Source organism: Parasteatoda tepidariorum, chromosome 8 (genome assembly GCF_982258835.1).
Source record: "Parasteatoda tepidariorum strain Cologne lab strain chromosome 8, Ptep-v5.0, whole genome shotgun sequence".
Taxonomy (NCBI): Eukaryota; Metazoa; Arthropoda; class Arachnida; order Araneae; family Theridiidae; genus Parasteatoda; species Parasteatoda tepidariorum.
The window spans coordinates 52,675,377-52,694,086 of NC_141762.1; the positions used below are offsets into that span (position 1 = coordinate 52,675,377).

At 28.1% G+C, this 18,710-nt stretch overlaps 1 protein-coding gene across 1 annotated transcript; it reads left to right on the plus strand.

Annotated features, from left to right (window-relative positions):
• The first annotated feature begins 612 nt into the window (after nucleotides 1-612).
• On the plus strand, nucleotides 613-10,256 carry LOC107438868 (UPAR/Ly6 domain-containing protein crok-like). Its single transcript, XM_016051269.4, has 3 exons — nucleotides 613-908; nucleotides 7,298-7,456; nucleotides 8,888-10,256. Exons 1-3 carry the CDS (start codon nucleotides 851-853, stop codon nucleotides 9,094-9,096), a joined length of 426 nt encoding a protein of 141 aa, XP_015906755.1. The 5' UTR covers nucleotides 613-850; the 3' UTR covers nucleotides 9,097-10,256.
• Nucleotides 10,257-18,710: the final 8,454 nt, after the last annotated feature.

Here is an 18,710-nt window from a genome sequence, read left to right on the forward strand (position 1 = left end):
TTAATTACCATTATATAATTATTTTCAAACAGCCCCTTTACAATAAAAACTGGTGATCAGTAATTACCCCAGAAATGATCAAAACCAGGGGTAATTCCTGATCACTAGAAATTTAAAATCTTTTAAATTCTATTTAGATTTTCAAACAAAAGAAGTTGGCATAAGACTCATCTTATATAGCCTCAAACTTCCAGTAAATATTAAAATTCTATTTTGAATAGTTTTTTTTTCACAAAATAGATGTTTGCGTTTTTTGATCAGGAATTACCCCAGGTCACCCTAAATTATTTCCTACAAACCTAATTAAAATTATTTAAATCATTTTTAACAACACCTTGTAAAAACCAAAAAGAACTTTTTTTTACAAATTTAGATACTTTTTGGATATTTTAATGCTATATTACAATTAAATCATGTTCTATAATTTTCAAGTAGAAATGATAACTTTTTCATGAGTTCCTTTTGCAAAGGAAAAAAGATGCTTGATTTTGTTTTACTACAGATATTGCCTAAGCGAATTTTCGATTGAAGAAATCATGTGAGTACATAATTTTCCTCACAATTAATGAAATATTTAAGGAGTTACAAATCCAAGAACTCCAAAAAATCAATGATTTCCCTTCTAATGACGTCAACGATGCACCGCGCATGCTTGTGATGAAACATAGTCCGGTGCATTTGCGGGATTTCTTATCCCATTTTAGGTAAAGAATCTTCTTTTTAAATTCCCCAAATATTTTCCCGCAAGCATGCTTCCATTCAAAATGAAGCATCTCAATATTTTATTCATCCATAATTCCTTTACATAAATATCAGAATCCAAAGCACTTCCAGGATAAATCGGGAAAACATGGAGAAATTCCTGACTATCGTTGCCTTTACATTCATGGGATTCACTTTACATTTGGGTAAGCATATTTGAGAGCTTATGCGATATTTTACTGCTCTTGTGTACCTAATTTTTGCTGTTAAAGGGTAGCATTCATGTTGTGTTATGTGCAAGTAATAATGTAAGCCTATTTTTTTGAAAAGTAGGTCAGTAAGTTACGTTGTGACGTAATAAATGACGTCACGTTTGCAAAGATAAATTTCGCTTGCTACAATATTGCTAGAATTTGATACAAAAAGCGTGACTTGAGTGAAAAATGCATTTAGAGATAGATTTTTTTTCCGAGTAAATAATGTACAAAATATGTTTTCCCAAACAGGAAAGAATTACAATAAATATATTCGAATTTCCTGAAAGTGGAAATATTTAATATACTATTAATCAAAATCAATTACTTTACAATCAAAAGTGTATTTTCTTATAACCAACTGAGATAAAGGTTTTTTTTTCTGAGAATGTAATATTAATATTTCTCTTATCGAATTATATAATCATGTTAAGTCTTGTTTGTTCTTAACTATTTAATTATCATTAAAAACAAACTATTTATGATCTTTTTGTGTAAAGAATTAAAAAAATTTTTTTTTTGTTATTTACCTTTTATTATTTATTTTTTTATTATTTACTTTACTTAAACTGACAACTTTTTATAAAACTACAGAAATCGGAATTAATATTCCATATACCAATCAGAACATTAATAATCAATATTACGATCGCGATTAATAATGACTTTTCTAATCTAGCATTTTGGTTTAAAATATTCTTGCGACAAAGTATAAATTCATTTAAGGAAAAAATTTTCCACATTCTTCTTGTAATTAAAGAAATATTTTAATGAAATTATAAAAATTTTTTAATTTGTCGCTTTTTTAAAATTCTTTTTATATTATTTACTTCACTTCAACTAATATCTTCTATTAAAACTGCAGAAATGGAAATAAATATTCTATACAACGATCAGAACATAAATGATCAATATTACAATCACCATTAATAATGACTCTTACAGTTTGATTCAAGATATTTCACCGATAAAGTATTAAATCATTTGTAGAAAAATGTTTCTAAATTCTTCTTAAAATTAAAGAAATATTTTAATGAAATTATAACAATTTTTTAATTTGTCGTTTTTTTAAAATTCTTTTTATATTATTTACTTCACTTCAACTAATATCTTCTATTAAAACTGCAGAAATGGAAATAAATATTCTATGCAACGATCAGAACATAAATCATCAATATTACAATCACCGTTAATAATGACTCTTACAGTTTGATTCAAGATATTTCACCGACAAAGTATTAAATCATTTGTAGAAAAATGTTTCCAAATTCTTCTTGAAATTAAAGAAATATTTTAATGAAATTATAACAATTTCTTAATTTGTCGTTTTTTTAAAATTCTTCTTATATTATTATATTTTACTTCAGCTAACATCTTCTATTAAAACTGTAGAAATGGAAATAAATATTCCATACAACGATCGGAGCATAAATTATCAATATTACAATCACCGTTAATAATGACTCTTACAGTTTGATTCAAGATATTTCACCGACAAAGTATTAAATCATTTGTAGAAAAATGTTTCCAAATTCTTCTTGAAATTAAAGAAATATTTTAATGAAATTATAACAATTTCTTAATTTGTCGTTTTTTTAAAATTCTTCTTATATTATTATATTTTACTTCAGCTAACATCTTCTATTAAAACTGTAGAAATGGAAATAAATATTCCATACAACGATCGGAGCATAAATTATCAATATTACAATCACCGTTAATAATGACTCTTACAGTTTGATTCAAGATATTTCACCGACAAAGTATTAAATCATTTGTAGAAAAATGTTTCCAAATTCTTCTTGAAATTAAAGAAATATTTTAATGAAATTATAACAATTTCTTAATTTGTCGTTTTTTTAAAATTCTTCTTATATTATTATATTTTACTTCAGCTAACATCTTCTATTAAAACTGTAGAAATGGAAATAAATATTCCATACAACGATCGGAGCATAAATTATCAATATTACAATCACCGTTAATAATGACTCTTACAGTTTGATTCAAGATATTTCACCGACAAAGTATTAAATCATTTGTAGAAAAATGTTTCCAAATTCTTCTTGAAATTAAAGAAATATTTTAATGAAATTATAACAATTTCTTAATTTGTCGTTTTTTTAAAATTCTTCTTATATTATTATATTTTACTTCAGCTAACATCTTCTATTAAAACTGTAGAAATGGAAATAAATATTCCATACAACGATCGGAGCATAAATTATCAATATTACAATCACCGTTAATAATGACTCTTACAGTTTGATTCAAGATATTTCACCGACAAAGTATTAAATCATTTGTAGAAAAATGTTTCCAAATTCTTCTTGAAATTAAAGAAATATTTTAATGAAATTGTAACAATTTTTTAATTTGTCGTTTTTTTAAAATTCTTCTTATATTATTATATTTTACTTCAGCTAACATCTTCTATTAAAACTGCAGAAATGGAAATAAATATTCTATACAACGATCAGAACATAAATCATCAATATTGCAATCACCGTTAATAATTACTCTTACAGTTTGATTCAAAATATTTCGCCGTCAAAGTATTCATTTGTAGAAAAATGTTTCCAAATTCTTCTTGAAATTAAAGAAATATTTTAATGAAATTATAACAATTTCTTAATTTGTCGTTTTTTTAAAATTCTTCTTATATTATTATATTTTACTTCAGCTAACATCTTCTATTAAAACTGCAGAAATGGAAATAAATATTCTATACAACGATCAGAACATGAATAATCAATATTGCAATCACCGTTAATAATTACTCTTACAGTTTGATTCAAAATATTTCGCCGTCAAAGTATTCATTTGTAGAAAAATGCTTCCAAATTCTTCTTGAAATTAAAGAAATATTTTAATGAAATTATAACAATTTCTTAATTTGTCGTTCTTTTAAAATTCTTCTTATATTATTATATTTTACTTCAGCTAACATCTTCTATTAAAACTGTAGAAATGGAAATAAATATTCCATACAACGATCAGAACGTAAATAATCAATATTACAATCACCGTTAATAATTACTCTTACAGTTTGATTCAAAATATTTCGCCGTCAAAGTATTCATTTGTAGAAAAATGCTTCCAAATTTTTCTTGAAATTAAAGAAATATTTTAATGAAATTATAAGAAAAATTTAATTTGTCGCTTTATCAAAATTCTTTTTATATTATTTATTTTACTTCAACTAACATCTTCTATTAAAACTGCAGAAATGGAAGTAAATATTCCATACAACGATCGGAGCATAAATAATCAATATTACAATCACCGTTAATAATGACTCTTACAGTTTGATTCAAGATATTTCACCGACAAAGTATTAAATCATTTGTAGAAAAATGTTTCCAAATTCTTCTTGAAATTAAAGAAATATTTTAATGAAATTATAAAAATTTTTTAATTTGTCGTTTTTTTAAAATTCTTATATTATTATATTTTACTTCAGCTAACATCTTCTATTAAAACTGCAGAAATGGAAATAAATATTCTATACAACGATCAGAACATAAATAATCAATATGACAATCACCGTTAATAATTACTCTTACAGTTTGATTCAAAATATTTCGCTGTCAAAGTATTCATTTGCAGAAAAATTCTTCCAAATTCTTCTTGAAATTAAAGAAATATTTTAATGAAATTGTAAAAAAAATTTAATTTGTCGCTTTATCAAAATTCTTTTTATATTATTTATTTTACTTCAACTAACATCTTCTATTAAAACTGCAGAAATGGAAGTAAATATTCCATACAACGATCGGAACATAAATAATCAATATTACAATCACCGTTAATAATGACTCTTACAGTTTGATTCAAAATATTTCTGGAAAGTATTAATTCATTTGTAGAAAAATGTTTCCAAATTCTTCTTGAAATTAAAGAAACAATTTTTTTGAAATAATGAAAGAATTTTAATATATAATACCAATTCCAATTTTTTCTTGAAATCATTTTCTTTATTTATTTTCTTGTTGCCAACTTAATTATAATTATCGAATAATTCATAAAAATCAAAACATGTGCAAACTTCATATAATTCGTTGAAGGATGAATATGTCAGCAATATCAAATTTCTTTGTGTATTTAATGACGTATTACAAAAGAAATGTCTGCAATGTTTTTTAATCGAATTTACCTATGAATTCGTAAAAAGTGCTTACCAAAGTGTAAGAAGTGCGTTGGATCCGTAAGCTGATAATATATATATATATATATATATATATATATATATATATATATATATATATATATATATATATATATATATATATATATATATATATATATATATATATATATATATATATATATATATATATATATATATATATATATATATATATATATATATATATATATAATATATATATATAGATATAGATATATATATATATAATAAAGTGAGAGAGAGAGATGTTAATTAATTCTATCATATGATACGGTTTTATATCAAAAGATAAACAGGGATGCTACAGGCGGCTATAAAAGTAAAAAGTGGTAGAAACTCAATTCACTTTTATTCAATTATTATCTCTTTAATTATTCAGTCGTAACTATCACTATAACTTAAATTTCAAGTTATTCATATTTAAAGCAAATATATTCCGTGAAATCACTTTCTGTAGTAAACCGCAAAAAAGATGGTATAAAAACTAATTTTTATTTCTCTTAATAAAGCTTTCGATTTTATTAATTAGCTTTTTTGCATTTTTAGTTCCTCGTGGTAACCCTGAATATGTTAATACATATTTTTTCGTTTTTAAGTTTCCATGTTAACCCTGGTATTTATACTTCGTTATTCAAGATAAGAATAAAAAGATTATTCTAACTTTTAAATGAGAACAGATAATTACACCAGAAATGGATACTGCAATTTTCATGAATGTTTTAATTTTTTATGTTATTCAAAGTGGTGAATAAGACGTTGACTAACAATATTCTACGATATCCAGTTCACGTATACTATTCACATTTAGATGGTTTATATTTCATAGCTGCTAAAAGCATCTAAACTAGGTTACACAATAATATTGCAACTGTGTACAATATCATTTAAATTTGTAACAAACTTAATAATGTTCCTATCACCATGATCAATAGATTCGTATCATAGAGCGTAAACAAATGCTATATTCTTTATCTGCTAACATTTATCAATATATTTGTGGACTGTAAAAAAAACTACTGAAGTTAAAATTTTTAAATTCTAAAATGTAGGTATTTAACTATTATTGTTATCAGCAATTTCGGGTGTATTGATGGTTTCATAAAAGCAAATTATTCGCAAATAATCAAATCATATTTACTTACTTATTTATTACAATTTATTTGGAAATGACTTTCTAAATGACAAACTATACCTATGCATTGTACACTTTTGGAGTTTCAAAAGGATAGTAATGTAATATTTGCTATCAAAATAATTTACAATATGTATCCAACTGCTTGACGTTCATAAATGCTGGACGTGGTTCCTAAATTCAAACGAATCGATTAGGAAGACCAGCCGTGGAAAAAAAATTAATGAATTGTGTGGGAATCTTTGCATCACCCAGTACTCACCCAATATTGTGCCGTCTAATTTCCATTTTTTTCGATTCGTACAACATTTTCTAAGTGGCAAAATATCTTAAGATATGGATGATGTTCAAAATTAAATTTAATATTTTTGCTCAAAAATCAATCAATTTTTATCGATACGTCAATAAAAATTTACACACGGGCAGAAGATAATGGAGATTGATTTGCTTAAAATATAAAAATGCATAAAAATTTATGTGTTTGCATTTAGTGTAAAGATATTACATTACATTCCGGTCCCTGTAATATATAGACTTTAAACTTTTTTTTGTAGTTGTTTATTATTAATACGTACTTATGTTAATGAACCTCATCGTTTTACTGTTTAGGTGAGTGCTTATTTATAAACTTTATGATTTTACTATTTAGGTGAATGCCTATGATATAAACTTTATGGTTTTACTGTTTGGGTGAATATCTATGCTATAAAATGTATAGTTTTACTGTTTAGGTGAATGTCTATGTTATAAGCTTTTCGGTTTTACTGTTTAGGTGAATGTCTATGTTATAAAATTTATGGTTTTACTGTTTAGATGAATGTCTATGTTATGAAATTTACGGTTTTACTGCTTAGGTGAATGTCTATGTTATAAACTTTTAGGTTTTATTGTTTAGTTGAATATCTATATTAAAAGAGTTTATTGTTTTATTGTTTAGGCGAATGTCTATGTTATAAACTTTTCAGTTTTACTGTTTAGTTGAATATCTATATTAATAGAGCTTATTGTTTTATTGCTTAGGTGAATGTCTGCATTGTTGGGAATGCAATTCCAAACATGATCCAAACTGTGGTCATCCATTTAAAAGACACACGGTTGCACTCACAGATTGTAGTCAACGATTCATCCCACACAATATGTCTATTGGAGCGACCATTTGCAGAAAAATCACCCAAAAAGGTATTTTTTTCCGCTTAGTTTTTTCCCGATTAAACAAGCAGCCGATCAGGACCGCAAATTTTTGAAAAAGGCAAATACCGGCAGTAAAAGCGTTGTAACTGATAGTAATGATTACCGTAGGTATAGGGTCTTTTCTGCTCTTCTTGTCGGTTTGGGCTGTAATGCATAAAAGATGCTTTTAGCCTTTGTAATTCTAAATTATGCTTTTGATACGTGCGTTCTATACTGTAAACCAAATGTTAAATAGCTGTCCATTAACAGAATAATGTCATCAGGGATTTTGTTGTAATGAATTTATTACATATAAATTTATAATATAATATATCATTTATAATATAATGTATAATTTATAATATAATATATAATTTATAATATAATGTATAATTTATAATATAATATATAATTTACAATATAATATATATTAGGTTGTGGTGCCAGACACGGACGAAAACTCTGGCTACATATAGCATCAGGAGTGCAGTTAGTTTTTTTCTATAGAAGCCTTGAGTGATGTTTTCAATAATTCCAACGAGTTGTTTTGTGGTTGAAAGGTTTTCGAGAGAATCATATTGTTTATCTGGCAGGAAGTCAATAAATGGTTAAGCCTTTTTAGTGTGATCTTTTCAAATAACTTTGAGTAAGCAGTATCGATCTATATAGTTTTTATGTGTCGAACTGAACTGAGCATAATAAGGATATCTGGCTGCCTGAAGTCATGTGGGGACCTTTACACATTCATCCTGATCTTGATCGATGTGTCGGTTTGACCGATGTGATGGCTTGATCGATGTGATAGTTCGATCAATATGATGGCTTAATCAATGAGATGGTTCAATGAGGTAGAGGGAATGCAAATGGAGTATTTTTGATGATATATGAGAGAGATTGATTGATAAGATGAGATTAAATTATGACTATGAGCATAAAATGTGGTGATAAGTGTCCATGTAGCAAAGCTATTAGTTAGCAAGTTAATTATGTTTATAGTGATAGTAAACTTATGTTAATCTTAGTTGCAATTTCTTACTTTAAGATATTAATTTAGGGTTTAGAGATCTTGTTGAAAAAGTTTGCTAGTGAGATATATCTTCTTTGAAATAACTTAATTTAAATATAGAAATAACATATTTTGATGGTCACACATATATATTGAAGTATTTATCTTTGTCTCCTTTATGTTACTATTTTTTAAAATTTTTAAGGCTTGCGGGAACCCAGTTCTTAGAAAAAATGACTTTTTCATATATTAGGACAATGGTCGCTAACAAGTTAAAGCCTCTACATACGGTATCCAAAGAAAACTTTCTCATATTCCATTAAATTTAATAACTCGTGTTTTTTTAAAAAAGTTCTAAAGTAATGAAACATTATTTATAAAAATAGTGCGCTGCTTTCTGTTATGTATTCAAAATATTGTTTGTTTTTTTTCAGTTCGAGGAGAAGAAAGGATAATTAGAAGCTGTGGTTTCTATAATCCAGAAGATGCCGGTACTTGCATCAGTCGTGCTGGTACACACATGGTATTTATGCACTACTGCCAATGTGAAGGAGATGGCTGTAACAACTCCAATCTCTTGCATCCTCAGTACACTCTCCTGAAACTAGCATTTCTGTTCTTACTTCTTTACTCTCTTACATGAAGACGAACAAATTTATACGCATGTGCTATGCGTATTCTCAGATGCTTATTCTGAGCATAAAACACGAATCAATTTAAAACAAAGTTCAGTTTTTTACATCTATACACACTTAAAGTATATTTACATGTTAATTAGTAAGATTTTTCAGAGAAATTTTTAGCGGACAATAGCGTACCAAAAATTCTCCTGTCGGAATATTAATTTACCACTTTGAGAAAAACCACCTCAATGAGCCTTGCGCGGAAATGAGATAAAAACGAGATGTAAAATGATTCACGTTTACTATAACTTTTCAATGGATATAAAGCATATATGTAGGACTGTTTATCGAATTTGAATTGTTTTTTTAAAAAATAAAAAACCTATAATTTTAGCTTTTACTTCAGTCTAAAATTTTTCACTTGTAAATATATAAGTTATAGTTGTAATTAATCAAGGTTGTTGTGAGTATTCAACTCTTCTCGAAAGCAAGCAAGAAACGACGTGGTTTTACTTCCAGTTTTTTCTCATTTCCAGGAAAAAGACTTCCAGCAGGAAGGCGGGAGTATAAAATTATTGTTTTTTTTTTTGTAGGAACTCTTTCTTTTGAACACGATTTGTCGATTTATCGTATATATTTTTTTGTAAAGCTCGTATAATTCTTGTAAAAGAACAGGAAAAAAAAATGCAGGTACATTTAATTTTAGGGTTAGACATTATGATTAAGGTTAAAATTAATAATTTAAAATTGAATTGCCAGAGGGATCTCTAAAAATGTATTTTATTATTGAAATTTTTTTTTTGATAATCAAGATTGTCTTTTGCTTTTTTTTATATCTTCTATAAATTGGATAAAGACGTGGTATATTTCAAAACACTTTTTAAATTTTTTGAGCACAGTTTAAATTCTGTAATTGTAAAAAAATGGAAGATTAAAAAAATTTTTTTTAATGTTTTTTAAATTCATAGGAGAATAAATTTTGAAAGAGAAATTCGAAAGCATAATCGAAATATTCTAATAGCATAAAATTAGTGTTTGAGTTCATAATGTAAAATAATATTTTTTTATTTAACGAACTCTTTATTTTTCTTACGTTGATTTTGTTATTTAATTTTATGTAAATATAATTTCAAATAATTGATTTTTCACCATTAACAAAATTAAATTAAGAATTCCAAAATTAAGAATTAATACTCCTTTCGATTAAAAGATATTACTATTAAACGCTAAAATATTTAAATAATTTTTGAAATAATAAAAATAAATGAAATAATAATTGAAATAATCATTAGAAATCATTTGTTTATTAAAACATTTTGAAATTAAAAATAAACAAATACAATTTTGAAGAATAATTTTTGTAAACAAAAAATAATGTAACTATAATATAAAAATATTACCAATATTCTTCAAAAATATATACATATATTAATTTCTATTTCTTTGTTATCAGTATCTCAATTGAGTTCCTTTTTTAAATGTTTATTTAACATGCAATAGAAAATTTAAAGCAAAGGACGGTAGTACTGCCATCTGGTTAGTTTTAGTCGAACTAATTCGCATAATACTAATTCGAAATCCACGCACAGCATAACTATTTTCCTTCGACAATGTAAATTTAAAATTTTACGTTGCAATTTACGCTTTCTGAAAAAAGTTAAATGAAAAATAATCAGCCAATACTTATTATAAAGTATACTTGAATAAAAAATGAAACTGTTAGGCAAAACTATACAAGAAAATTGGCGTCTATCAAAAGAATACAAATATCGTGAATGTATTTTTGGCTGTGATTAATACTTATATATATTCAATTGCAAAATGCATCTAAATAGATTCTCAGTACTGAAAACACGCGTACATATTTTTTTAAATATGATATTTAATACTTATTCTACATAACTCTTTCATTTAATTTTGTTATAATTAATGTTTGTCTAAGATTTTTTGTCAACGAAAAGTAACATATATTGTTTTAAACTTTTTGAATTCTCTGCACATGAATCTAACTATTTGTCTAATTAAATTTTAGTCAATTAGTTTCTTTTTTGTTTTCACATTACTATTGAAAATAGTAACTGAGTAGGATATACGAATGCTTCTTTAATATTATTGCATTTCGTTCAGAAAAATATGAAGTTAAAAAATCTAATATTTGTATTATCTTTTTGGTGAATTCAATTTGGAAATTGATAATATATATTTTTTTTTGATAAATTGAATTTCAAACATCTCGATATGCAGCAATAAGAAGGTTTGTTTACAAATTATTCTGAGTGTGGAAAACTTGTCCATTTTGAAATTAAAGTGTTAATTTTTTTTTGGGGGGGGGGTATAGACTGCGCTTTGTTGCTTTTAAATGGCTCGAGTGGCACTTGGAAATGCTTCAAAAAGTTTGATATTTTATAAATTCAAAATAACGATAACATATTGAAACTTTAAAATTCTGCACCATAATTCATTGCTTAGTGCACAGTTTCTTTCTACTTGGAACAGTACACCTACCGTGTCATATGCAATTTATTTACAGTGGTAAGATAAGATATTTTATATTAGGTTTTTTGTCAGTAGTAACGATGTTTTTATGCTATGAAGATACAATGTTTTTGTTCATATGTTCTACACAATTGTCTTGATTGTCTATTAGAGAACTTATTTGTTCAGGTAATTGTTATAACAGGGCACTGTGCCTTTAAGAGTTGTGCAAATTAAACAAATAATGATACCGAATCTTGACGAATTATGGTACAGACAATATAACAGAAGCTATGATCAATGAAACTTTATGAGGACAATTTCGGGGAAAGGACTTTTATAATGATTTGGCAGTTCTATTGCAGTACAAATGAGAGCGACAACAACTATTGTCTTTCATGTACACAAATCATGTGGCAAATATAGCTTTGATACTGCCAATTACTCGTTGTTGAAAAAAAATTATAGTTAAAAACAAGTGCATAGATATATAGATAAATTGGTAACTGTAAATAGATTATAATTAGTTTGATTTTATTGTTCCGTTACTCAAATATTTTTAAAAACTTTTAAAGTAGTAGTTGAAAGCTTTGTAGTTGTGGCATCATTGTTAGACTCAATTGGATTATTAGATTGTTGTCAAAAATGATCTCAGAAGTTCATTTTCTGAAATAAGAAAACGTTTCCAATGTAAACTGATCAAATTCAAAGGTCAGCTTACATGAGTTAGAACTCGTTACAATTACATACTATAAAAACTAGTTGTTGAATTACGTTTGGAGAAAAATTTATATTTTTTGTTACAGATTTCCAAACACATTGAACAGATTATGATCAGATTACAGATTTTCTTACAGACCCCTTCTTAAAAAGCAATTTCAGTAACGCCAATCTCTTAATTTCCATCAACAAACTTTAAGATATGATACGTCACGTTTAAGATTCTTTACCTTTCCATACATAAAAACCAATTGATGCCTTACCAAATAAGTGGCACTCACAATAAAATTAATGAATACCTGTATAGGACACTACGCAATAATTAAATAGGGTAAATATTGTTGCGTTAACCTAATCATATAATTATGAAAGTAATGAAAGAGTCAAAATAAGTAAAATAAAAATATAGAATATAAAATTTTGTTAACGCACTTTTTCTAATATATAATTAGAAAAAAAGTCTTATCGTAGTTTCTGGAAGGAAACTTAGTGAGAGGTATCGATTCGCTATATAAGTATTATTCACATGAGAATTCTTCAATATATTCGCATGTGAATATATTGAAGTATATTCACATGAATATACCTTCATAATTTACTTAAAAAAGAATGTTTACATTTAAGTATTTATATCACATCCATTGCAAAGTCCCCGATTAATTATTTACAAAATGAGAAATTTATTATGATGAGATAGTGCCACAATTTTTTAAATAAGACAAATCTGAATTCTCTATTCATATCATATTATTATCATAATATTTATCGTCAAGTCTAAAGACCATGATTTATCGGATCATATACAGCCGTCTTTAAACAGCCGACCCATTTTTGAGTTTACGACTACCAATGTTCAACTCCTTAGCCTTTGTAATTTTAAACCTAATCCAGAAGACAAGGGAACTCCTGGATCAAGTTATGGGAGAAATTTGTCTTCGTGGAAGGCTTTTAGATAGAACTAACCCGCATTTCCATTACATGGAAAGGAAATTCACAAAAACCTCCCATGGTTATTCGGATGGCCAAGGGACTCTCACCCGTGATCCGTCTACCATTGAGGATATTTTACGTCAGCACTGTGGTCAGTGCTATCCGGGTGCGGAATTCGTATCACCTTGGCTGAGATTCTAACAGACCACAAATGGTTCAAGGACCACAAGTTGAGAATCACTACTTTACTTGACTTCTATGTATACTGCATACTCTCCAAGTATGGGCTTCGTTGGAAGTTAAACTTACTGTATAACTTTAGTAATTTTTTCCTTGCAATTCAAAAGCTAAATAATAGATATTTTAAACTATTTCCAAACGTTTGGAAAACTTTGGTTGATTTCTATGAGTTTACTTTGGAAACGATTCTCTTAAAAATAATTCTTATGTAATAAATTTGTACAGTGGATTTTTATGTTAGGAAAAAAACTTTTTTTGGTTTGTTCGTAAAGTGTATTAAATATGTTATAAATAAATGATGCACATTTTTAGATGATTTGTACGATGCCTTCGTACAAAGCTTTTTTAAATCGTTTTTTTAAGCTGTGATCGTTAGAGTTTTACGATTGAAGTAGGGACAAAAGAGTTATAGTGTAAATATACAAATGAATTTCAGAAAAGTGTAATTTATACAGCGGAAGAAGTTTATGTATAATTTTAGAAACTAAATCAACACATTCTTTACTTTTGCAGAATATTACATAAATGTAATAGAAAAAGTTGGGGAATCTCAATTAAAAATGGTTAATTTGAATTTAAACGAGATAAAAAAAAATATGCTCGTTGTTAGAATTTAACATTATGTTTTGCTAAATATAAATGTGTTTTATATTGTAACTCGATTTTCTACTTGGGAAAAGGTTGTAATAAATGGTATTGTGAGCTAATTTTATCACCTTTGCTATTGTGTGGAAAATATAATGAAGTTGGTAATGTTGTAGTTTAGGTACTTAAGTTTTATTTTTTAAAATGATGTCCCTGTATGCAGTGAATAAACTATTTTGACTTATATGCACGATATATATAAAATGCTCATTTATGCATGTTTTTACTTGTTCTGCTACTTTTGTTCCTGTCTGTCCATTGTTAATGGAAATGTAATGAACCATCAGAAGTTGTGTTTTGGAGATGACTACTTAAAAGAGTTGATTGTAAATTTGTCTTTGAAAAGTAAAGTCAAACAATAAAATGATTTATTATATCTATATGTTTCATAATTTATTAGTTTTCAGTACTTTGACGTGCCTAAATTAAGCTACTTGACATGTCCGCACGTCAACTCAGGGTTTTAACCCCTCAACAATTATTTTGCAAAAGACTGAAAAAACTCAAGTTATCTTGGACTTTTAAAGGGTTAATGCTTAAAGTAAAACTTAGGTTTTAGAAACCATTTTAAATTCAAAAAGTAACTTTCAAGAAGTTTAGTGCCAACAATCAAGGTTTTCAAGAAACTGCGAACTGGAAACAAGAAAGGTCAAGAACAACACTTAGACAAGCCAAGCATGCCAGCCATTGGCCTTTGTGAATTAAGTTAGAAAGGTGCGCCTACCGTTTAACAAGAGAGCGCAGAATGGGTGAAAGTATGTCTTAGCTCAGAATCTCTCGGATAGATATCAGCACCAATCATTCGTGAGGCTTCTTCCACAGTTCTGACATAGATTGGAAAGGGAAGAAAATATTCTCCCGATCCTTGCACCCATGGTGCTGTCCAACGACTGACCACAGAACTTTCAATTCCAAAGAGTTTACAATCACGTATATCGCATGCACCCGGTCAGTCTTAGCGGAGTGGTGAACCGAACTCTGACCACTCCGAACCAGAGTCAGGTTCTCTAATCATTAGTCTACTACGGCCCAAGAATCTGATAAAGAAGTTCTAATTATTTTAGAAGTTTTAATGACTCAACTGCTCCATCTTTTCGTATTAAATATTTTATGATAGTCAGATATCTCATTGTAATTTTTCAAAATTTTGCCCTCCAATTTTATTAGGTAGGTAGGTATTTTATTAACGTCGCACTAGAGCTGCACAATGATGACTGCCTGGGAAACATCCCTGAGGATGATCCGAAGACATGCCATTACAACTTCGATCCTCTGCCGAGACTATCCTCTGCCTTAGTAGCCCGACGACCTGCGCGCGAGCACTTTACGGTAGAACAGTTTAACGAGGACCGATACCGCGTACCCCTGCGCAGGCTGACGCAGTGGCCACCCACCCACACACTGACCGCAGCCAGTGATACTTGACTTCGGTGTTCTACTGGGAACCGTGTCTTAACGGTCAGTCCATTGCTGGACCCAATTTTATTAAATTTTTGGTCATCGAATTCAATGTTTGATATAGGCCATTTATTGCAGTGCTATGATTCCTTGATTTTGAAACTCAATTGAGTACTGTGGAGGGGGAGGGGGAGATCTGTAGATTTAAGTTAAAAGCAAATCTTCATTCAATAAATTAACTACATTTGGTTTTGTTCATTCGACCATAGAAGTGAAAAGTGACTAACTCATTTATTATTCTTTAAAATTGGGAATTGTTTTAAGAGTAGGACTTATATTGTAAATGTTACCGGCAAAGTATGAAATCCGGCATTATATATAATGTCTAGGCATTATATATAATGTCTAAAACTAGCCGGCAGAGTATGAAATGATTTATATTTTACACATTGGCATCGATGTTTGACCTGTGACTATGTGAGTTTTTATTTTTCTGATGATTCTGTTTGAGTTTCTTTTCTTAATTTGTTATTTGTATTGCATGTTTTTTTTTCATGGACTTCTATACAAAACCATCGGGGTACTGAGGGAGTTAATTTAAGCATTTGCTTCTCCCTCAATTAGAAATGGTTTTGTTTTTATGGCTACCGAGGCCGGTACCCCCTGAAGACGTCGGCTTCGGTGGTCATATTTTTATTTTTATTTCCTTCGTTTTCTTTATTATCACACATTGCCTAGGCATTCTATATAATGCCGGATGCTATTTAGGCAAAGTATGAAATAAACGTCCTGATGAGGTTATTATGTAAATGATGTGCATGGTACTGTGAATGACCGAAATCGGTGGTTGTAGACTTTCACCGGTGAATGTTGACAATCACATAGTCGTTTTGGTCCGAAATATTTATTACATCCGATTTGATATTAATTTATTCCTGGACATAATTACATTTATTCGATATTTTAATACTTACTGGCGATAGATTAGAAGAAACATCAGTGCAGAGTATACTGGACAAATGTATACCGGGCAATGATACTTGACATTAAAAAAAATATCAGTGTAGGGTATACCGGGCAAATGTATACCGGGCAGTGGCACTGAACCTTAAAAAAACATCAGTGTAGGGTATACCGGGCAGTGGCACTGAACCTTAAAAAAACATCAGTGTAGGGTATACCGGGCAATGGCACTTGACCTCGAAAACCATCAGTGTAGGGTATACCGGGGAGGGACACTGAACCGTAAAAAACACAGTGTAGGATATACCGGACAAATATATACCGGGCAATGGCACTTAACTAGACCTAGTATATATTTGGGACATTTACCAAAGATCTAGTCATACTAGATCAAGTTAATTGCCACTGCCCAGTATACATTTGCCCGGTATACCCTACGCCAGGGATGGCGAACCAATGGCACGCGTGTCATTTATGGCACCCGACACAATATTTCGGGCACGCCATCGATCACACTTGTTATTACACAAATGGTATTACACTATGAAGCATATGTAACAATTAAATTAAAGTTCACAAAAACAGACAAAAATAATAAACAATTATTAATAAAAAATTAACAATTAATGCTAAAAAAACCAATTAATAACCATAAAAAACAAGTTAACAATAAATAACTAGCAAAAAAAATTAACAGTCCTGCTTAAACTAACATCTTACAACCTAATATAAGTTATTTGTCATCTAATTTGCAACGATAGAAGTCACACTGATGTTACTTTAAATTGAATTACGCGTATAACTGAGACATTGCAAAATGTCTTTTTTTTTCAATGAAAATAAAGAGTTTTGAGTTGATAATATTTAGTATTATTATTTTCCCAATAATCACGAAGTCAAAATTATTTGACGGCACGTCTATGACCTCATCAACCAATTTTTTTTAGAAAAAATGGCACGTTAGTGTATAAAGGTTCGCCACCCCTGCCCTACACTGATGTTTTTTAAGGTCAAGTGCCATTGCTCGGTATACATTTGCCCGATACTCCAAACACTGATGTTTCTTCTAATCTATCATCAGTAAGTATTAAAATATAGAATAAATGTAATTATATCCACGAATAAATTAATATCAAATCAGATGTAATAAATATTTCGGACTTTCGGACCAAAACGACAATGTGATTGTCAACATTCACCGGTAAAAGTCAACAACCACCGATTTCGGTCATTCACAGTAACATGCACATCATTTACATACTAATAACCTCATCAGGACGTTAATTTCATACTTTGCCTAAATAGCATCCGGCATTACATAGAATGCCTAGGCATTCTTTACAATGTCTAGGGAAAGTATGTAATATTTCTCATATTTCATACTTTGCCGGTAACATAAACATCTCGAAACATTAAAGAATATATTTTTATATTAGGACCAACAAATGAAATTACCGAAAAAGGAACGCGTTCTTCAATAATGTAAAGTAGATAAACGACATACACTGCATATATATTTTATTTACACAATTTATTTAAATTTTTTCTTGTTTGTTACATTTTTGAACAATCTTTTTTAGTATTTATTCACTATTTAATGAAATTATGGATTTTGATTTTCTTCAATGTTTAAAAAATTTTGTCTTTACGGATCTGTCTCGTAGCATTTGTAATTTAATATAAAAAAGTAAAGAACAAATAAAGTAAGAGACATTTTATTGTCAAATTTTTCAACTATTCTGATAATTTGATTTAGAGTTGTACCATATATATATATATATATATATATATATATATATATATATATATATATATATATATATATATATATATATATATATATATATATATATATATATATATATATATATATATATATATATATATATATATATATTAATATTAATCTCTTTTTATAACTCTCCAAGTGATAACGAAATAAATTTAATGATGGATTTAATCTATTACAGCAACAAAAATTTTTATAATTCACCTACTCTAATTTGTGGGGATTTTAATGCTCATCATGACTTCTGGGGATATAACAACAGTGATGCCAGGGGCGATGCTTTACTAGATTTCATAACATCTAATGATTTGAAAATTCTTAATACGCAGCTCGCGACACCGACATTTTTAACCTCCTTAACTTCATCATTTCCTGATCTTACTTTAACAAATAATCCAGATGTTTTAACATCCACAACATGGAATGTAATGGATATAAACAGTAATTCTGACCATAAGTACATATTAATCCAAG